Source organism: Oryzias latipes, chromosome 13 (genome assembly GCF_053564925.1).
Source record: "Oryzias latipes strain Hd-rR chromosome 13, Olatipes_Hd-rR_3.1".
NCBI lineage: Eukaryota > Metazoa > Chordata > Actinopteri > Beloniformes > Adrianichthyidae > Oryzias > Oryzias latipes.
In genome coordinates this window covers 29,992,679-30,013,533 of record NC_136249.1, presented here as the reverse complement: position 1 = coordinate 30,013,533, position 20,855 = coordinate 29,992,679, and the positions used below count along the sequence as shown (strand labels likewise).

The following is a 20,855-nucleotide window of genomic DNA, read 5'->3' as shown; positions in this document are numbered from 1 at the left end:
CGTTGGAATTACATTAATTGCGTGAATGGTCAAAGAGTTATGGTAATTCAAGGAGCTTATGAGGTTACCAAAAACAGGTCAAACAGAGGACAGATGAAAGGTATGGCACAGGTGTGGCTACCGTGAGTGTCGTCCGCCTGGTTAAAACCACACAGCTGGCAGATGGAGCGGACCCACTTGTTCATCTCCTCCTCAGTCTCAGCAACAAGATAAAAGGTCCGATCGGAAGTCTTAATGTCGAAAACAAAGCTGTCCTGGAACTCCTTCCTCTTAAAGGTCAGGCCGGCGTCCACCTGCTCGCAGCAGTGCAGGTCGATGACCCTTATGGGCTTCTTGGAGTGGTCGTTCTTGTAGTACTCCAGGACGTCTGGGTCGCCGCTCATGCGGCCGCTGCGGAGAATGAACCAACGCTTCTTCCATGCCTGGAGATGAAATGGAGAAAAAAAAGACGGGACTGAGCACTAGTTGGGTAATAACGTCGATTAATCGAGCACCAATAAACAGTTCTAGAGCAGAAGTGGGATATGATAACAGACAGAACAGCTGGACTCCAAACTGTAGGTCAAGCAGACATTTAGTCTGTTTACTTGAGTTCCTATGTGGTTGAGTGTAGTTTGCATATATGTCGCGGCAGGGGCAGAGGGCAGCAGGTGTTTACCCCCTCGCAACGCATTTCCTGTGCAGATATCCCTCCTTGAGTGACGCTAAGCAGCACTCCACCACAGTTGCTTTATTAAAAGACAGTAGGCTCCTCCCACTTCAAGAAGGGCTCGATGACGTGGGTTTGGTCCAGTCAAACCTAGCTCACATCTGCACTGGATCACTCAACTTTTGCCCACGAGTGTAAACAATTCTCCTCTGGCCTAACCACATGAGGTAGCAGAGGTTTCCTCCAGTAGTGAAAACAGAAAAGAAGCGGGTGTCAAACAAATCTAAATATCTAGAAAGGCGTGGGGGAGGGCCACCAGCTTGGGATATGGTTTTCCATCCGTTATCTAAAGGAACTGTATGTTCTGTGAGACAAAAGAGGAAGATAGACCAGGAAGGGAAAGGAGGGTTGAAAGGGAAGAGGAGGAGGAGGGGGGGGTCCAGCTTTGGACATTTGCCAGTGATGCACTTCCACCAGGCAGGCAATGTCTAACATACAGGCTGCTGACACACAGGATCCTGCGGGCCCCCTCTTCCACCATCAAGTGTGGGTACTGCTGCAAGCCTAACACTTCCCCACCACCCCACACGCATCCAGCATAGATAAAACTAATGTCCTCTGGAAATATGAAGGATCCATTTTCTATTTTGAGAGGCCATTAACTTCAAGACGCAGAGGTGGAATTAATGATGGCTGAAGTCACTACCGTGGCTTTGTGCACACCGGCTATCTGTCACAGTGTACTGGGCTTACGGGGACACCAACACTCCGACAGAGCAAGAGACAGTTACTGATGAACCTTTGATTTTCCTTCTGTGAATCAAACATGATGCCAAAACAAGGGTACCCTATGACGGAAAATAACAATTAGACTGTAAAAGAAAAGCTAAAAAGTGTGCATGAGGTAAGGATATTAAAAATTTTGACCATGAAGAGATAATACAAAAAAAGAAGAAGCTACAGTAAAGGCACCATTTCAAACCCAAAACATAATAAAAATAAAAAACGAAATATTTGTCAGATTGAGAATAGCAATCAAGTCTACTCAGTTAAGTCTATGAAATTATGCTAAAAATATCAGCGTTGACAAATTTGGAGTATATTGTTCATATCCTATTTACTTTAAACCTTTAAAATCCCACTCCAATAATCTTTTGACCTACTGTGAAAGTGTTTTTCCAGTGATCTTTTAATTATGACTGTGCTTTTTTAGTCAACATCTTAAAACCAGTGTTGTCTATGTCTATGTTTATCTATGACAAAGTATCTGCAGAGTTGCGGATGGGACCGTTGTGTTGCAAAATGGGGTAAAGCCGTTTTTTCTCTAAAATAGAATCAGCTGGAATTATGTGAATCGTGAAAAACGACCTATGGTAGTTGAAAGAATGTTTTCACTGGAACTAAAGCTTCTGTTTTAAAGGGTTAAGGAAAAACATTTCTTTAGCTGGGATATGCATACCTACCTAAATCAACCAGCTACACTTTCCAGGTGAGCATCTTTTAACTATGATGGATTTAGGTTATCACACAAACAGTCCTGGTAAAGGTATGTTGTGAATAACGAGGCAGGTGTTGCCATTAACCCTAAACTATCCACCACTACGGTTTAGCACAATGTCAATTTGAGCTTCTTCCTCCTTTAGCTTGGATGCTCTCAGTTGGCCTAAAACCCTTTGACCTCTGAGTGACATCAGTGCTATGCAAATCTTTATATTAGTATTATGGGTTAGGGATTCCTACCAGTGCATCTGAAGAGCATCAAACCTTGCCTCCAAAAACACAGGAATCAAACCTAGCTGGTATCTTTATGCATCATGAAGTGAGAGTGATCTGATGAGGGAAACCCAGTCATTTTCACCATGACGTGTTCAGGTTTAGTTTGGCTCAACAGCAGTCATACTGAAAATGAGCCCTAATGACAGAAACTGAAACTTTTCCAAGGCAGAAACTCCATCCGCTGGGCTGGATTCTTAACCTTGGTGCTGTTCTCTGTTCACATTCCTGCAGTTGCAACCTACTGCCCAGTTTCACTTTTAAACTGAGTGAACATGATTTGCTACAGGTTTACAGACAGTTTGGCAGCTACTGCCTAAATGAAGCATGTGGAGCTTTTCCATCTGTTGCCATTTCAAAAAATGTTAACAGATGGATTCAATCAATGCTACATAAATCCACTTTTTGCCTCAGTGCAACCACTTTGGCCACAACAACATGATGACAACTAAACAAACTTTTCTACCTTTAAGCATATACTTAAATAGCACTACTTTTTTAGGCTCAAACCGATAGAGGTCGACCGCTCAACCTGTGCACCACAGCTGCCCAAATTTATTGACTGTAGGTAATCCAATCCAGAGTGGCATTGAGGCTAAATTCTGTGTATTTTCAGAGTACTAAAGAAATATCTTTAACCTTTCAAGCACGTTTCTGTCTGTTGGACAGGTAGACATTTGTGTTACAAACTAATAACCCAACACAAAATAAGATGATCCAACTCAGACAGGGCAGTCTGAATGTAATGTAAAATCAGGTTGTCAAGTAAACTAGAAGAATACGATCAATATTTACCATTTAGTCATTCTTTTTACTTTTATTGGTGTAAAAACAGCTATCTGGTTGTGTCCATATTTCTTGTTGCATTGTGACCTTTATTTTATTTATTTACCAACTGCTGGTGGTGTTGGCTGTCCAGATGTACCTGTCCTACCCAACAATGATTACCTGGAACAGGTGTTAAAAGCCAATGAGAAGTTGACATGAGGACATGGGGTAGTTTGAAAGGGTGGATGGCGGCAACCCTTGAGGTCTGGAATTGCTCATCCCCTAACAAATGCAGATGGATGTTAGGCATCACTGATTGATTTGTTCTAGACTTCCCAAGAGTCTTTGATCCGTCAATAAAGGGTTTTGGAAGCAGATCCCAGATTTAAAGTATGTTCATTTTTGTTTTTTATTGAAGTGAATGGAGACCAACCTAGTGGTCACATGGTGAACTGACCTAAATTCAGGTATTTTTGTTTACTGAAACAGGGAGTCCAAGTTTCTCTTACAGGACAAAGTGCATCAAGGTACATTTTGTTCATAGTTATTGTTTTTCACTTTAGATCAGGACCACGTTTTTCAAACAGACCACAGTTGTAGACCCTGTATCATATACTTCTACTTTCAAATAGGATCTTTACCTGTGAAGCCTAAAGCAGGACAAAAACTTTAGGCTTCCATCACTCAACTCGGCAACATTCTGAAAATGAACGATTGAGTACTGTTAGGAATTGGATGATTCCCATTATAAGTGCAACAACCTGCAAATAAAGATGTCTAATAAAGTAAAAAAAAGCTAATAAAAAGACATCCTTCCTACACGGAACCACAGTTGTTCTGAAAAGCAATAAATAATTTAAAAAGCTGAATATGTTTACTTTTAGGGTGAAATCTGACGTTTTAACTTGGGAGTCAAAGAGAAATTGCTCCCTTATAAAACCAGGCTGCTGTGGTTGCAGGAGGAACTGCAACATTTGATACCTTCACATCTTTTATTCCACAAAGCGAGTTTGCCAAACATTCTGGATCAGGGAACATCCTCTGCATTCACATTATAGTCATCCTGGCTTTTTTCAAATGCATTTAAATGTGTACAAAAAGAAGTGGTGCATTTCATTGGGAGTTTCTTAATAATTTAAACAGTTTTTCAGTATTTATTCAATATGTCTACTGAGAATTGACCTAATGCACAACTTTTTCCATGCTTATCCAGCTGCTCCGGGTGGATGAAAATATGATACCGTTCTATCTTTTTCCATTTTGTTATATCAGACTGAGAACTGAACAAACAGTTGACTTCAGCATGTGTCAGCGCAACAGTAAATATAAAAAAAAAAGCCTCCATAAAATAAGATCGCATCATGAAGAACTTCTTGTGCTTTCAGCCAAAGAGTGACGTTGGACTTTCATTAATGTTCAAATCGCTATCTTAAAAAGTCATTAAAATATGTACATTGCGGTTATAAATATTGATGCGTAAACATTAATTAGAACTGATGATAAAACACAAAAATGTAAATAACTAAATTTGTATTAATAAAGTCTGTTAATACAATGGGTATCTATTTATGAAATGATCTATTTAGGCACATTTTGGGATTTGTTTTTATAGTGAAATTTTATGAATTCTTTTTTGTAGTGATTGTTTGTCACATTTAAAGTTGTTATAAAGCGCTTCCACTTAACTCATTTGATGCTACAGTACAAGCTTTTGTTTTAGAATATCAATTCAGATTCATTTGTTAGTAATGGCTGTTTACTATATATATTTTTCTGGGATTAAAATATATAATCCATTTTCTTCATGTAGAAAAAGGACTGTTTGTTGTTTTGGTTTAAGATTTCTCGACCAAGAAATCCTTTTAAATTGATGATCTGAGTTCTTGTACTTTTTATAAAAATAGTACCAAATAGGATTATTTTGAACATTTCACAACAAAATGTTCATTTGAAAAGGAAAACTATGTGATGTGATCATATGTTTATCAACCCCTGATAAATTGGATTACCAGGAAAAATCCACACGTCAGAACAATTCTAAGCATAAGAGATGACGTAAAAGTTCATTAGTATTTACTACCGAAGGGCGTAGTCTTTGGATTCTATGGAAGGGAAGAAAGACACGCCCACAGTTTCACTGTGAATGCCTCTGAGGCAGCAGAGTATTGTTTCACGGAAATATCCTTTCAAAATAAGACTAAACACCAGTTTTCTTAAATGGTTAAAGTATTCTGACAAATTTCATTATCATTACAGGGAGTAAATGAATCCCTACAAGAAGGATTTTAAGATGTAAAACAATAAAAATATAATTTAAAAACACACCAAGTTAAAAGAAATGCCGAAAAATGATTATTAATAAAACTTTCACCAGAAAAGATTGTCAGTTAAAAAATAAAAATAAAAAGGGGGGAAACAATAATTAAAATCCTACATTTCTGAGCAAAGACTATTCATTTAACAGAGCGATCAAAGACAGCGATCACAGAAAAGCAAACATATTTCAAGTTTTCTTGGAAGAATAAAATGTCTCGCCTAATTGAGAACTGGAGTGCTGCCCGGTTTTAAAAGGTCACCGTGACTCAGCTGGGTCATTCCAAGCATCCATCAGCTGTCACATGCATATGCAAACATGAAGACTCTAAAATGTGGGAAAAAAAACAAGACAACTTATCTGGAACGGTCGGTTCAAATACGGCGTATTTGCTTTAGGAAAAGGGGATTATTATTCTGATTAATATTTTATGTTTTCTTAAGTCAGCTTTTTTCCGATAACACTCTGGCTATCCTTCTGCACGCAAGCCCTGTGCTCGCTTCTTTAAATATAGGAGAAGTTCCCTGGTGAGATAAATCCGGGGGAGGAAGACACAACAAAACCAAGTCAGCCACCCAGCGCCTGTCCTGCAGAGCATGTCTAAGCCCATCCATCAGTGTCTAAGGCCCTGGGAAGTGAGGGCTCAAGCCGTAAAACTCAATTTATATCGAGTCCTGAACTCTCCCCTCCCCTCCCCCACCACGGTTTTGGTTTGAGCCGCATTGCTGGGGAGACAAAAACACTTTGGGGGGAGGTTAGTGGCTCAACTCAGCATAGAAACACTGACTGGACAGAACTGAGGACCACCAAGGATAGAGATTAAAGAGTTTTACTGCTCTCTTAGGAACATGTTGCAACCCATGGAGGGGGGGCTGTAACCCCCTTCCAGAGTGCTTGCATTTTGTCATGATGTTGTTCTATTCTTTTTACTGAGATCAAAGTCAAACGCAGGTTAAATCAAAGCAGAACGCCCCACTCAAACGAAAAAACAGAGAGTTAGCCAACATTTTTTTACAGTTCATAACAGTCGTCCAAGAACCTGAAGAAGTGCAGACCTTCACATCTCCTTAAATCAGCCCCTGACCTTACCTGGTTCCTTCAAGGCCTCATTTGTCCTGACAGCAGCGGCCCACAAAGAACAACCCATCCGCCTCTATTTTGGATGAATGGGAAGGAAAACATCGAATAACAAAACCATCCAACAACATTCTCCAGACCGGGTTTCTTTCTATAAATAAGATCAAAACCAGTGCATGCGGACCCTTGACTGTATAAGAGAACTAAACTGAGTGCCCCTCCCCTTCACGTTCCAAACAGGAAGCACCTAATGGCTCCAAAAAGCCTAAACCCCATTGACTTCTATAGAGAAACAAACAACTATTCCTCAGTCATTCTATTTGTCAGAATAACCATCTTTGCCCTGCTACAGTTTTTTTACATACTTTTCTAATTAAATAAAAGGATTTTGTCTGAGGTTGAACATTCGGAACATTTGATTGACAGATTTTGTGTAGCCCACTTTCAAGTGGTAGGGGTGTCCAACAAGTTCACTGATTGGTAAAAGTGGTTGCCATAGAAACCTCGACTCAGACCAATTTGGACCAATCACTGCTTACTGACATCATCTATTTCCAGCATGGCAGTGTCCAAAAACGGCAAATCAATTAAGTAAGTCATTTTCTATGTGTGATGTCACACCCACTCGGTCCAGTTTTCATATACAGTCAATGATGCAAACTTTTTTTTTTACCTGGTTCTGGTTTCTCTGGTTTATCTTTATTTATTTATTTTTTCCCACTGGTGTTTGTGTGGGGCTAATTTAATCTATCTTATTGTATTTTATTGCATTTGATTTTGTTTTTATGTACAGCACCTTGAGCTGTCTTTGCTGTCATGAAAGGTGCTATATAAATAAAATTAATTTGAATTAATTTGAATTTGAATTTACCTGTTTTTTCCTGGAGTTTCGAAACGACAAAACACAAAAAAATGAGCGAAAGCGAGATCAGAATGGGGCCGTCTCATCTCCCCCATCCGACTTTATCGCTCTTCCCCTTAATAAGGCAGAATAATGAACTTAAGGAGATGGTTGTGGCCCAAGCGATTATCCAAGGTGTGCCTTTCGCAGTGGCGGAGCGGCGTGTGTACTCAGTAGTATGTTGTGTCAACAGGTGGGATGATAAGAATCAGTCAACATGTTTTTTTAAATGTACAAAAAGGCTCAAACCAAACACAGACCTTATTCAAGCCACGGGACAGAAAAGTCTTGTTTACCTCTGCTCCCATTAAATCAATGGAGGAGCAGACACCAGCTTGTTGCTCACACTGCCGCCCCGAGTTTACCTGCTGCTACACACACACATAAACACACATTGCACAGCTGCACAAACACTAAAGCCATGCCAGCTCACCTTGCGTGTACTTTTATTACCTTTAAGCCGTTTCGGATCATGTAAAGTCGCATTTAGAAGTAATCAGAACCGGATTACAAAACTATGTAAAACTATAAAATGAATGAACTCAGTAGGGGTGGGATTATATAAAATTGCTTCTTCCCACTCCTTTTCAAGCAATAGATCAAGCTCTACTTGACTTTAGTTAATGATCACTATATTTAATTAAGCAAATGTGATTTAAGTGTCTATTTTGTTTGTTTTATGTTCTGCTTTTTTAATCTATGCATTTCATCATTTCTGTAAGGAGTTTGATAAATCTGTGTACCGGTACATTCTTTATTGCTTTGACTATAAAGCTTGAAAATCAATCAATCAATTTAAGGCAATAACAGTTACATTTAGATCTCCTGTAAATACTCATCCCAGCTTCATAGAATAATCATTTTTATGTTGTTGGCTCATTTTGGTGCGAAATTTAGAAATATTGTTTTTACTGGACAAACTATTCGAAATGATAAATTTAAAGAAGAAAACACAAAAACTCAAAGCGTCAGTTTGGATTTTTTTTTTCCAAGGGTCAAAATATTTATCAAAAAAAGGTAAACAATCCCCTTACAACAATAGAAATAAAATAAAATTAACTGAAATACTTTCATACCAAAACTAAATAAATGATAACATTGACATTTCTAACAAATTCCTATTGTAAAAGACCCAGATGTATTCTTGCAGCGTTTCTATGATGCTACAAGGTTCATTGCGTTAGCTCTGAAGACACGTTTAAAGAAAATTCAGTTTAAACCTGCATCTCTGTATTTCTTTGTTCAATAAATTGTTGTGAATCAGGAGCAGAAGAAAAACATGCTGTTTGAAAAAGGTTGTAGTTGTTGTGTGCACACTACAATCTGCATGGAATGGATGCATGGGAGCTTTTGACCCGTATTTTCTACATCACAAAAAGGATTTTCTTTTTTTTCCAAACAGCATTTTTTTCATCTGCTCCTGTTTCACAACTATTTGAATAAAGAAATAATAATTTGGATCTGAACTTTCTTTACATATTTCCTTCATCATCAAAAAGTGGCACAAGAAAATGCTAAAAACACAATTTTCATCAAAGTAGGTCATCAAAGACTTTGAATTAAAATGTTCAAATTATTATAAATACAAAACTCTCAAGTATCAAAGCCAAAAAACAAACAAACCTTTCTTTTTAAAAACACGTCAGCAATAAACACAATTAAAAAGTTCAAACTTTTTAAACATTTTCTTTCCAACAAAGGAGCTTCCATTGATCCACATTTTGCCTTTATTGACAAAAAGAAATCCAGCCAAAAAGCTTCTCTTTGGAACGCAACAGCACTTAAGAAATGTTACATTTATTGATTAAAGGGTGGGTCTGCTGAAACGGCCGCTGCTGAACAAGAGCGAGATCCTAAACAATTGTGTCTCTGCTTAACGGGACATTTGGGGACAAAGCCAGACGCACAGTGACAACACAGCTCTGATTATGTAGCCCTAATCAATAATGGGTCACCACATGCCAGGAGCAGGAGGCCCACAATGCAAATCAGGCTAGTTGACAAATATTGCCCGACTGTCTGCACAACACAAAAGCACGTTTCAGTCCTGCGCTGCCAGGCGTTGCAGCATCTGCACTTTAAAGTTACAGAACGCGACTTAAATTGGGAACCCCCAAAATAATCCACCGGTTTTCTTTTCTGCACTCACAGATGTCACAGCTTTATTTCACTGTCTGGCAACAGTTTACATGAGCTTCAACGAACCACAAACGCTTCGCGGGAAGTCGAGCAGTTCACACAGGGTTCCTTGCCTTGGCTCCATGCGAGACGCTAAGCAGACAGCTGTCCCAGTTTACATTAGACGTTCTGGAGCATCTCCAAGAAAGAAACTCAGGTCACAAACAAAAGTGTGCCAACAGTTTGCATGAGCCTCTCCAGCCCGTTCACCTATCATCCTGACGGAAGAGATCCAGGGGACAGCTTTGTACCGTTCCAGTGCCCGGTTGTGTCAACATCAAGACATTCTGAAAATATCAAACTGAGGCTGTTTGGAGCCAAAAGGCGCACGAGAACGCCACTAAAACATAACATTGCATCTCTCCAACTCTCCAGTAAAGTCAAACCATGAAGCGATGGATGGCAGCTGCAGTGTAGAAGATCAAAACAGGCTCATAAAATCCTGTGTGTTCATAAAGAAAGTGGGAGGTCAGCCATGGAGCGCAAACAGACCAGCTACTCTCCTGGAGGAAAGGTAGAAATCCTAAATGTTCCTATCGCCTCGAGTGGTTCTGAAGGTTCCCGGATTGCTGCCAACAGTGCCAAGGCCCGCTCTCATGGGTCACAGCACATGTCAGCGAGCGCACATTCAATGACAAACAAAGCTCCATCCAAGAGGTGTGATGGCATTAGCAGTTACTTTAGGCAGCTTCAATGATCTGTAAAAATCTGCGGCACATCCTCACCTCTAACCAACCTCTAAAAGGCTCGGAGCAGATGTAAGCAGCCTCAATTTGCAGATGAACAGTTCCTTTATTAAGAAGATGAGTAATCTCTCATCATGTCTCCATTTCAGTAGATGGCTGGGCTTATTTAGCTCACTCTGACAGTTTGACTAACGGGAAGAATTATCTTCAATCAGAGCCCTTTGTGTCGCTTCCCTCGCCATCTGCATCGGATCCGAGCATCTCCTGGTTTTCCTCAACCACTAGGGAGCGCTTTGACGTACTGAACTGGGCAAACGTTTCAGGCAGGTGTGAAAAAAGGCTGTAAATAAAGAAACATTAATAATAATTGTTTATTTTCAACCAATTTACAAAAAGCAAAGTGAGTAATCTACATCAAATGAGTACTTGGTGTTAATACTTTCTGCCTTCAACCGAGAATCTATTCTTTTCACTACACATGCAGAAAGTCAGGGGTGTTGTAGGAGTATAGTCATATGTACAATCAACTGGTTATACCAAATAGGTATTAATGATCATCAGTGTCACATGCAGGTTGAAACCCAGTTATGAAGTGAAACAGAAACAGGAGGAGGCTTCAAACCCGGTGAGGAACAGCCCAACTCTGTGACAAAGGTGAGACTGTGGAAGACAGATTCATGTCACGGCGAGATTGAGCACAGGAACCAGACACAAGGTAGTTCAACAAGGTCAAGGGAGTGCATCAACAAGATCTACCCCAGACAGAGATTTTCAAAACAGACTGTGGTTTCAAGATGTGCTGTTCAAGCTCTTTTGAAGAAGAACAAAGAAACGGGCAATGCTGAAGATTGTAGACGCCGTGGTCGGACCAGGAAGCTTAGAGCAGAAGATGAAAGACAAGCTTATTACCAGGTCCTCACAAAAAATATTGCAAATTTATCGTTATCGCGACATCAAGCTGTAGAATACGCGTATCACAAAAGACGGCGAAAATTTTACCTTAAATGTGCTAAAACAATCTTATGCCAGCTTGAAGTAATTAACGGATCAAATAAATCCCTTTATGCATTTGACCAATCGGATGGACGCCTTCACGATGTTGACCAATCGGATGGAGCTATTTTATGTTAGATATTAGCCTCCTGTGTAGTCTATGGTTAACTCTTATTTAAATAAACTGTTGCAGTGAAATTGTTGTTTTGCTATTTGTTTGTGTATCGCAAGTTATATCATCATCGCAATATTGATCACTAATATCGCAAAATGCGGGTTTTCCTCATCTTGTGCGGCCATACTTATTACCCTATGAAATTGGAAGATGAGCAGCAGAGCCATCACCTCAGAACTGGCAGAAACCAAATATGCTCATTTACAGACTGAAGAACTCTAATCAGAAGTGGTCTTTATGGAAAGGTTGTGGCCAAAAAGTCACACCTCCAACGAGAAAACAAGGCCAACGAATCAAGTATGCATGAACACAAAAGAACTGAGGTGTAGAAAAAAACGTAGCAGTTGTTTTGGACTGAGGAGTGAAAATCTAGTCTATTTGGACGTAGCAGAAGACTGTTTGCCGAAGGACTGGATAGTGGTATAAACATGAGTGCAAGCAACAGTGTTTTGGTGCTACATTTCTGTCAATACAGAATTGGTCAAGATTAATAGAGTCCTCAATGCTCATACAATACAAACAGATACTAACCCATCATACAAAAACATGAAGAGGCGTAAGAATTGCACCAAATTTGCACCAAAAGTCCTAAAAGTTCGACTTTAATCATCTTTTGATCTATTTTCAAGTGTTCCCAGTGGTCTTTTAGTTATGATTATCCTGTTTTTAGACAAAATTACAACAACAAAAAACCTGTGTCGTTTTTCTAGGACATAGTTTCTGCAGAGCGGATGTAGTTCTTTCGAAATTTGCCTATTAGTTGTGGGCAGGACTGTTGGTGCAGAGCAATAACTGAGCTATCTGTTTACACGTTCTCCCACTAGCTTACAGCCCCTCTCACACCCCAACTTAACATTACCGGTGCAACAAAAAGGCCGAGCAATATTGGAAATATCCAGGCGTACAGCTTTAAGCCAGATGCCAGCTAAGACGAGGAAAACGAAGACTCCCTCAGTTATCAGACAATATCACAAACATGTTAAAAAAACAAAAACACTGTTTTTATCAGAGTGGGTCTTAAGAGAGCTATCTTCAGTGTGAAGAAGAATAAGAAGTTCTAGAGGTGATGGCATGGTCACCACAGAGCCCTGGGTTGCCACATCATCAACATCCACAGAAGATCTATGGGAAGTTCTCTGTGGTGTTTGGATTAACCTACCAGCCAAGTTCCTTCAAAAACTGGATTCAAATTTACCTAGAAAGATCTGTGCCTTTTTGAAGGCAAGATACTGATTTGTAAGGAGGCATAGACTCATCTAATCTAAAACTGAAAAGCAGAAACTTTTACATTTTTAGGAGAAGTCTGATCCTTGGACTTCATCACTGCAGGCTAAGCATGATTTTTTTTTTTTTGGCTGAAGGGCGTTTGCAAACCCAGAGCAACTGTCAGCTAAACATGCAAACTTTTGGAACAGTCAAATCCAAACCGGCCGTCCCACATGTTAAGTGAAACTCTACAACGAAAGACCACAATAATGTTAAAAAATAAATCAATCCAGCGCACGGTTAGTATGTCATTCAATGTCTCATGTGTTTTGGGTTCATTGACCAAAAATGTAGGACTTTATTTTTTAAATTGGTGATGATGACGGACAGAATGTGTCATTGGTAGCTTCAGTACCAAATCCTGAACGTCAAGCTCTCTACATCATGTCAACTGAAAGAAAAAAAAGGATTTCCTGCAACTTAGAGAGCAAAATGTGTCTGACAATTTAAAAAGCGACAAAAGAACTGAACTTTAAAATTAAAATATTAAGGTAGTTATTGAATTAACCAGTTTAAAACTATACTGTTTATATAAAAGTAACAAGAAATGTTCTTTGTTTAAATCACAGACCCAGACTTTAACACGCAAGTTTCATTTTATCCAAAACTAAGAATTGAAAAAAAAGTTACTTCCCTAAGAGAAAAACAAGAATAACCCATCTGTTTTCGAACCCTCAGAAAAACAAAACCTACGCAGACATTGTGAACCTCAAGCAGAAAAGTTTTCATGTGAAGAACTTGAAAGACTAAGCAAAGAAAATATTTGATTTTACAGCTGCACAAATGTGTAACTACAGAAAAGCTGGTTTCTGTTTTTATCAGCTTTTGTGATCTTTTTTTTTTTTTCTATCTGTGATGCAGAAAAAACCCACATATGCTCATAGCAGTTTTCATTTTGAACGCTGCCACCACGTGCACAACCACAGGCAAGAGGTTCTTACGTTCCACATTGCCAACTCCTACAACAGTAATGCACTTCTCAGGAAAACAAGAAACATATTTTTCAGCCTTTTTCTTTATTTGAATATTTGAAGCTATTTCTGTCACACTATCAAGACAAATACCAGCGTTTCAGATGCTATCGGATGCATTTGTTAACCACAAGTGTTACTTAAGTGAGATCACGTAGAATGGGAAAGTCCAAATCTCTTTAAGAAAATGAACATTCTGATGATGCAGCTTATAGCACTGCCTTGCTTTTTTTAGACTTCCTTGAAACAAATGAAACAAAACATCATATTTTCAAAGATCCAATGCAATGAAAATCGTCTTTTTAACATGTTCTTCTGGCATTTTTCTGATAATGGACATAAATAAAGAAATTAAGCTTAAAATTGTATTTCTAAGTATTTCTTTGTCCAAATTGTTGTGAATCAGGAGCAGAAAATGTTTTTTTTTTATAAATTTGTGGCATAGACACTACGCTGGGTGAGCCAGAAGCAGCCTGCTCTGACTTCTCAGATATGAGTGACAGGAAGGGGGGGGTTGATCATTATATCATTATATCTCATTTACAACGCATGGAAAGCACGGATGATGTTGAGAGATCAGGTTGATTTCTTTTTTTAAGAGCTCTACAGAAGCATCAGTAATCACGTCTTTGAACGATGTCTGGATTCCTGACATCGTTCAGAGACTCTCCCGTAAAGATGAGCTTCACCCCGCATCTGAATGACGGCCGCTTTCTACGGATTTCAACTCTGTGACCCAGTTTGACGACTTGCTGTCCCCCAATAGCTGGAGGAGGGAAAAAATAAAAGTATGAATAAAATTAGAAGACCATTTATTGTTTTTCATTTAAAATAAGAACAATATCATAAAGTTAAGGAGGAGAACAATCAAATCCTGTTAGGTTAGGTTGGACTCCACCCACCGATTGTGCCAGTCAACACGTCACGTGCCCAAAAGTGAGTCCCTGATTGGATGACGTGTTGCGTCATCCTCGCCAAAGTTCTGATTTTTAACTGCGCTACGTTGCTCAAACTGCACTCCTTCCGGACCGACGCGCAGTCAGTGCCCGACGCTTAAATGGCGGCACAGATCAATTAAAACTGAACGGCTCTGCCGCGTGAATCGCGTTCGGTGCGACCGCGGCTTAATAAACTACAGAAGCTGTCCAAGAAAACGCCAGATTTTTTTTATTTTGTCTAAAAACAGCAAAATCTCAATTAAAAGATGACTTTTTATCGTATTATATTATTTACAATAGATCAAATGGTGATCAGAGCAGGTCTTTAAGTCTGAATGTAAAAAAAACATGCTAACAATATAAGGACTAAAGATGGAGATTGGTATAAAGCTATAATCTTGCATATTTAACTGTTACATTAAATATATGCTGTCTCCGTCTTAAACAAACAAACAAACAACAATACAGACAAACAAGTATGATTTTTTTTCTTAAATGTTTGCATTCATTTCAATTGGAAATTTAAAAACTTTACAATCTGGGACATGCTCATTCTTTTAACCGTCAATGTAAAAACTTTAGATACTTGGCTTTTTAAGTCCATTTTTTTAGGTTATGTATGAAAAAGTGGTTCTTACTCTTATTTATGACCCTATCCCGATTGAAAACAATGGCTTCAGTGTGTGATGACACCTATTAGTTTGTATTAGCCTGATTTAACCCTTTAACATCAGAGATGTCACCGATTTCTCCTAAATTTCTAGACAAATTTGCACCGTCATGCAACCCTTTACGTTGGTAACGCGTTACGTATTCGATTGCGGAAGCATTTTACTGCTGTACAGTGTTGCATATCAGCACAAGGCTGCTCTTTCTGCACTTCAGAATCACCTGGAATTACATGAATTGCATCAACGGTTGAAGAGTTTAGCTCAGTGAAAAGAAAGAAAACACTGGAGCTAAAACTTTAGTGTTAAAAGTTTAAAACCAACAGAGTCACTAAATGTAACCCTTTTTCAAAGAAGTGGAAAAAAGGCGGGACAGTGGATTCAACCTGTCAATCAAAATTCCACTTTGTGGCATCACCTTGACTTTGACTATTTTCATCCAACCACACAGGTAAAAGATTTTTTTAAAACCCGTCTGTGAGCATTTTAGAGATACGCTGCTATACATAGAACTGAATGTGAACTGACTTGTTTGGTTATCAAACTGCCTGGAAGTAACCCGGTGAACTGACCTCACTCCAGCTACTTTCGTTTTTAAACAGGCTTCAAACAGGAAGTTAATGCAAAATTAAATGAAAACTAATTATCCTACCGGAAGACCACTTTCCTTGCTTTTTATCTTTTTATTTTTTTAAAAGAGAAAAAATTCCAAATCAACTCACTCACGCTGTTGTTACTTGTCTTTTTTTTTTATTCGATCCATTAAACTAAGTCATGACCCCAGCGTTAGTTTAGCAAATAAGCAAAAAGATTGGCACCACTCATTCAAATCACGAGTGAAAAGAAAAAAACAAATTCTATCAGATCTAATTTCCTGAGGAACCAGACTATTTTTAGCTCAGCAGATAAAGTCTTGATAGATGGAAAGACATTTATATAGTCACAGCCCAATTTGATTTCTTTCCTTGTTATGGGACCTCTGTCCAAAACACTTCCTGAAGGTACCATCCAGAGGAAGTTTGGCATCTGCGAGTGCTGAAATAATTACGCTTTGGAGCAAAAGCCCACATGCCAAACTCAGGAGTTCATGGCAAAGGGCGGGAAATTGTGACAAAGGTTCTCTGTGTGGAGAAAAAGAAATGGAGAATTTTGGCACTGCCGAAACGATCAACCGCTAACAAACGTTGAAAGACGACGTTCAAAGAAAATTGGAACTGACAGCGACTGGTTATGGGCTGCAGCCCCACAAGGGTCCGTTTAAGTGAAGGGAGCATACCCCCCCTTCCATCTTTTTTGCAGCTATTGGGGACAGGCCCCACAGATGAAATGGAACAAGGAAAAAGCCTGTGTGAGCGCTGGGTGTCTGTCAAAGCAGGAACTGGGAGGCGCTCAGAGTTGACCTCTGAGGGCAAGGACTTCCCAAAGCCCCTCTGCAAAACAACAGCCCAGCCGGCAGCTGACAGTGGGACTCGGGCTGCAAAAAAAAAATTAATAAATAAGTGACCAACCCAGTCCCCTCCACCGGGGACCAACCATGAGAAACGGTAAGCGAGGAGCAGCAGCAGCAGACATCACCTCTGTGATATGATCTGTCTGGAATGTGTCATGTCTTGCTGCATTTGAACAGGCATGTTTGTGCTGTGCGAGACACAACAGGAGGCATTCAGCGCCCTGGACTTGTTTACCGCACAGCGGCGTTAATAGGAACGCCAGAAAGATGGGCGCTAATGATTGCTAGCAGGGGGGAGGGGCTGCAGATAAGGTGGAATCCCGTCAATCGACCCCGAGTGAACCGCGCCGGAGTCGACCGCCGCTTGTTTTCATGTTCCTTTGCCTTTCTCTGGACATTGTTCAAAAAAAGCAACACCTCCCTCCCACCCCACCCACCCCTGGAACCTGAGCCCTCCTCCACAAGGAGATAAACTCCAACTGTTTTTCTTATTTTGTGCAAATGTATGTGAAAATTGACTTAAGCTGTCTGCAGTGCCGTTGTCACATGCTTGAGGAATGGAGAGGATGGGGGGGGGGGGGGGGGCAGCATGCGTATTCTCATCATGTGTTTGTGCAGCAAAAAAAGGAGCTGTTGTAGAGTCAGTGAGTCACCGCCGAGACTTAATCGCATTTGTAAACAATTAGTAAACACACAACACGGTCTGGGCACGCCGGTTCCAGTGAATGCAGTCTCCTGTCCTCGCCGTCGTCTGCATCCGGGCTTTTTTTTTCCTGTCCTAGTTTGCATACAATTTGCATGAATATCATGCAGGAAATGCAAGTTTTTTTTTGTGTGTGGAGTTTAGCATCAACCGCAAGGGGCTTAACTTTGCTTTGCTAGTATTTCACAACTTAAAGATTGACGAGAACCGGCCTCTTCCGGACAGAGGAAAGCGGTTGTTTATTGACAGGGAGAGCTGTCATTAAACTTCTAAATAATAATCTACGAGTGGATTTAAAGCATCCTTTACCTGTAGAATGATTAGTTCAACATGTCGCTTTGGATAAGGGAGCACTCCGATTTTGATTTATTGTAAAAGCCTTCCCCAGGGTCTTTTTTTAATACATTTATGCTGTTTTTAGCCAAAAACCCAAAAACCTGTAACGTTGTCTTGGACACATTCAACTCAATTGTAGTTATATAGCCCAATATTTACAAGTCATATCAATGGACATAGTTTCTACAAAGCAGCAGTAGTTCATTAGAAATTTGTCTCCGAGCCACCCCCCCTTTCCTGTCACTCATAACCGAGAGTTCTCTGTTTACATTCACTCCCACCAGCTTACAGCCCCTCACACCTCCAACCTAACAATACAGGGGCAACAGAAATGGTGAGCAGTATTGGAGCTGTCCAGCCGTACAGTTTTGAGCCAAATGCCAGGTCAGACGAGGAAAACAAAGACGTATTTTCTGCACTCTAGAGCACCCAGGAATATAAGACGCACCATCAATGATTGGCTGAATGATTGACCGTTTTCAAACTTATGTCATATATAAGCTGCAAAGAACTAAAAGGTGATCACTTTGAAATGGAAAAAAATTCTTTTTTTTTACACTTCCTTGAAACAAATACATCATGTTTTTAAAGACCCAGTATGATGAAAATCGTGTTTTTAACGTGTTCTTGCGGCATTTTTCTAATAATGATGAGCATATATAAAGAAAATTAAGCTTAAAATTGCATGTCTGAGTTAATGTGACTATGATAACTTCCGACCTCAGTAGTAGCGTGTAAAAATAAACAAATAACTAAATAAATAAAACAGTCTGACACCGGTGACCACATTAGCCGCGTAAGCGTATTTACAATAACACCCAACCATGTTTGGAACTTGTAAAACAAAATGACTGACATTATGACAGAGAGCTGTGTGCCTCTGAAAATCTCTTTAACATCATTAACAACCAGAATTTATCCATATATAAGGTGCACTAGTTTTTTTTTAAGAGAAAGAAGGCTTTTAAGTTCACCTAAAAGGGCAGCAAATACAGAATATGGATCAAGGCGTCTACAAGCCGATGCATCAGAATGGAGTCAAGCAGGGAGCCCAGTGTATTTTCTACCATCTTTTTCAAAAGGCATGTTTTCATTTCATTTCTCCTGATTCAGAAATTTTTGAATACAGAAACACTCAGAAATGTGAATTTTGAGCTTAATTTTCTTAAAACGTGTCCTCCATCCTCAGAAAAACATGTTAAAAACCCCAAAAAGACCATTTCCATCCGAGTGGGTCTTTAAGGTTGTCAGATGACAGCGATCCTGCTGAGTAAATGGATTCAATTGTTCATACTTTGAGTTGAAGTGGAAGGAATTTGGAATGGACAGATTAGCGCATTTCACAAGTCTGCCTGCACAGGACGCCGTCTCATGACTTTTTTCTGACTCCGTTGAGGTTGTTGTGCGGATGATAATGTCAGCTTTATCCGTCCTTGTCCAGCTTCTCTGCTGTTGTTCTAAAAAGTTCTTGTTGTTTTTTCCTCCCCCCAATCTCCCGCTGTGTAAACTTTAAGTGGAGGACAATGAGGAAAACAAAAAAATACAGGATGAGAGGGCCGCGGTTGAAGACGTGCAAAGAGGGTGACATCATAGTAGAGTCAGCCAGCAGGAACCTGGAGAGCCCCAGTAATGCAACACCAAACATAAACAGCAGACAGCTGTATTTATAGAGAGATTGTCTCATGGTTCCTCCATCAGCCTCCATAAATCCTATTATCTGATTTGCAGCCCAACAAGAGGCCAGCTCTGGATGCAAACACTGCATCCTCCAGCCTGGGCCTTTAACTCTCAGCTGCAACCATTGGTGGAGTTCTGAAAACCAGCAGCATCACGCCTGATCAGACATGAGCTCATCATACCAGGATGGGGCCAGATGACAGTTTGAGGGGCTGTTTAGTCCAAATCTGCAGCAGCTGTCAGGTATTACACAGGCTTATTAACCCCCCCCCCCACACACACACCCATGGATGACCTTCTAGTTCACAAATGTTTGTTTGCAGTTGCGCAGAAGAGATGCTGCACCTGCTGCAACCGGGCTTCAAAGCTGACGGTTGGTGCAGCCAGAAAAAAAAGAAAAGAAGAAGAAAAGCCAAAGCCGGGTAAACTTTTTACTCACGTATCTCCGGAGTTTCTTCTCCGGGGGGGATTTTCGGAGCCAGCCCTGGAAGATGATCTCCCCGCCGCTCATGTCTGCTTCTTCTTTCGCTCAAAAAAGAAAAAAAAAAAAAAAGACAACCCGTCACCAGAACATGACGGCTCCTGAGGGCCCGCCCGCTCACTCTGCTGTCGGCGCTCGGCTCTCACTGCTGCAGCCCGCTCCCCCCATTGGATGGCGGTCAGGACCCGTGCCGGCGGGCCGAAGACGCAACCCCTCCGTTTACCGGGTCGGTGCTGGGTTTTTCTCGGCACGCTCTGCGACTGTGCGGCGGAGGAAAGTACGGCGGAGAAACTTCACTGATGCGGCGTGAGGAAGTGCCAAAGCGCGTCTGCAGTTTGTTTTCCCAATTCACACCACGCCCACAGAGGGAGGGATGGGCTGCTGGGATGAACAGGATGGAAGAACAGCTTGCAGCAAAACGACGACGACGACTACGCTAACTCCCTCCTATGTTTAAAAAAAACGCACGCGCCACGAAAGCTTTAAGTTAACGTCTCAATTTCGTTTAAATCCCTTTACAAAATTAATTCGGAAATAAAAAGAAGTACATCCATGGGTACTATAATCACTAACAATTATTAATTAATCATCTGTTTAGTATTTGTGCTTTAAATTAAGGTAAAATAAACTAATTTAGCAAAGCTAATTAAAAACTATTAGCTAGTCCATTTTATTGAATGAGAAACAGCACCACCTGGTGGTGGGAATAAGACGTACACATTGAACACACGTGTAATCTTTCTAATGGCTATTTTTAACATCTTACATTCATCTTTTTGTAGATTTTTCCAGCACTTGTTTCTTTTCTGTCTTCTAAAGTGTCATAAAAGATGGTCACTCCCACCAAGTCT

At 40.2% G+C, this 20,855-nt stretch overlaps 1 protein-coding gene and 1 long non-coding RNA gene across 3 annotated transcripts in view; one reads left to right on the top strand and one right to left on the bottom strand.

The window, feature by feature from the left end:
• Nucleotides 1–20,508, bottom strand: part of gab2 (GRB2-associated binding protein 2) — a 42,985-nt gene extending 22,477 nt beyond the window's left edge. The window contains exons 1-2 of one of the 2 annotated variants that reach the window (XM_011482305.4): nucleotides 19,963–20,508; nucleotides 122–422 (exon numbers count right to left, since the gene is read on the bottom strand). In XM_011482305.4, coding sequence (XP_011480607.1) covers nucleotides 122–422; nucleotides 19,963–20,034 — 373 coding nt within the window. In that variant the 5' untranslated portion in view covers nucleotides 20,035–20,508. The remainder of the gene's footprint in view (nucleotides 1–121; nucleotides 423–19,962) is intronic. The other variant, XM_011482304.4, reaches the window with a different exon arrangement.
• Nucleotides 16,784–19,716, top strand: LOC144981486 (uncharacterized). The gene is made up of 3 exons (XR_013647121.1): nucleotides 16,784–16,901; nucleotides 19,361–19,472; nucleotides 19,575–19,716. It is a non-coding gene; the product is annotated as an uncharacterized LOC144981486 (long non-coding RNA).
• Nucleotides 20,509–20,855: the final 347 nt, after the last annotated feature.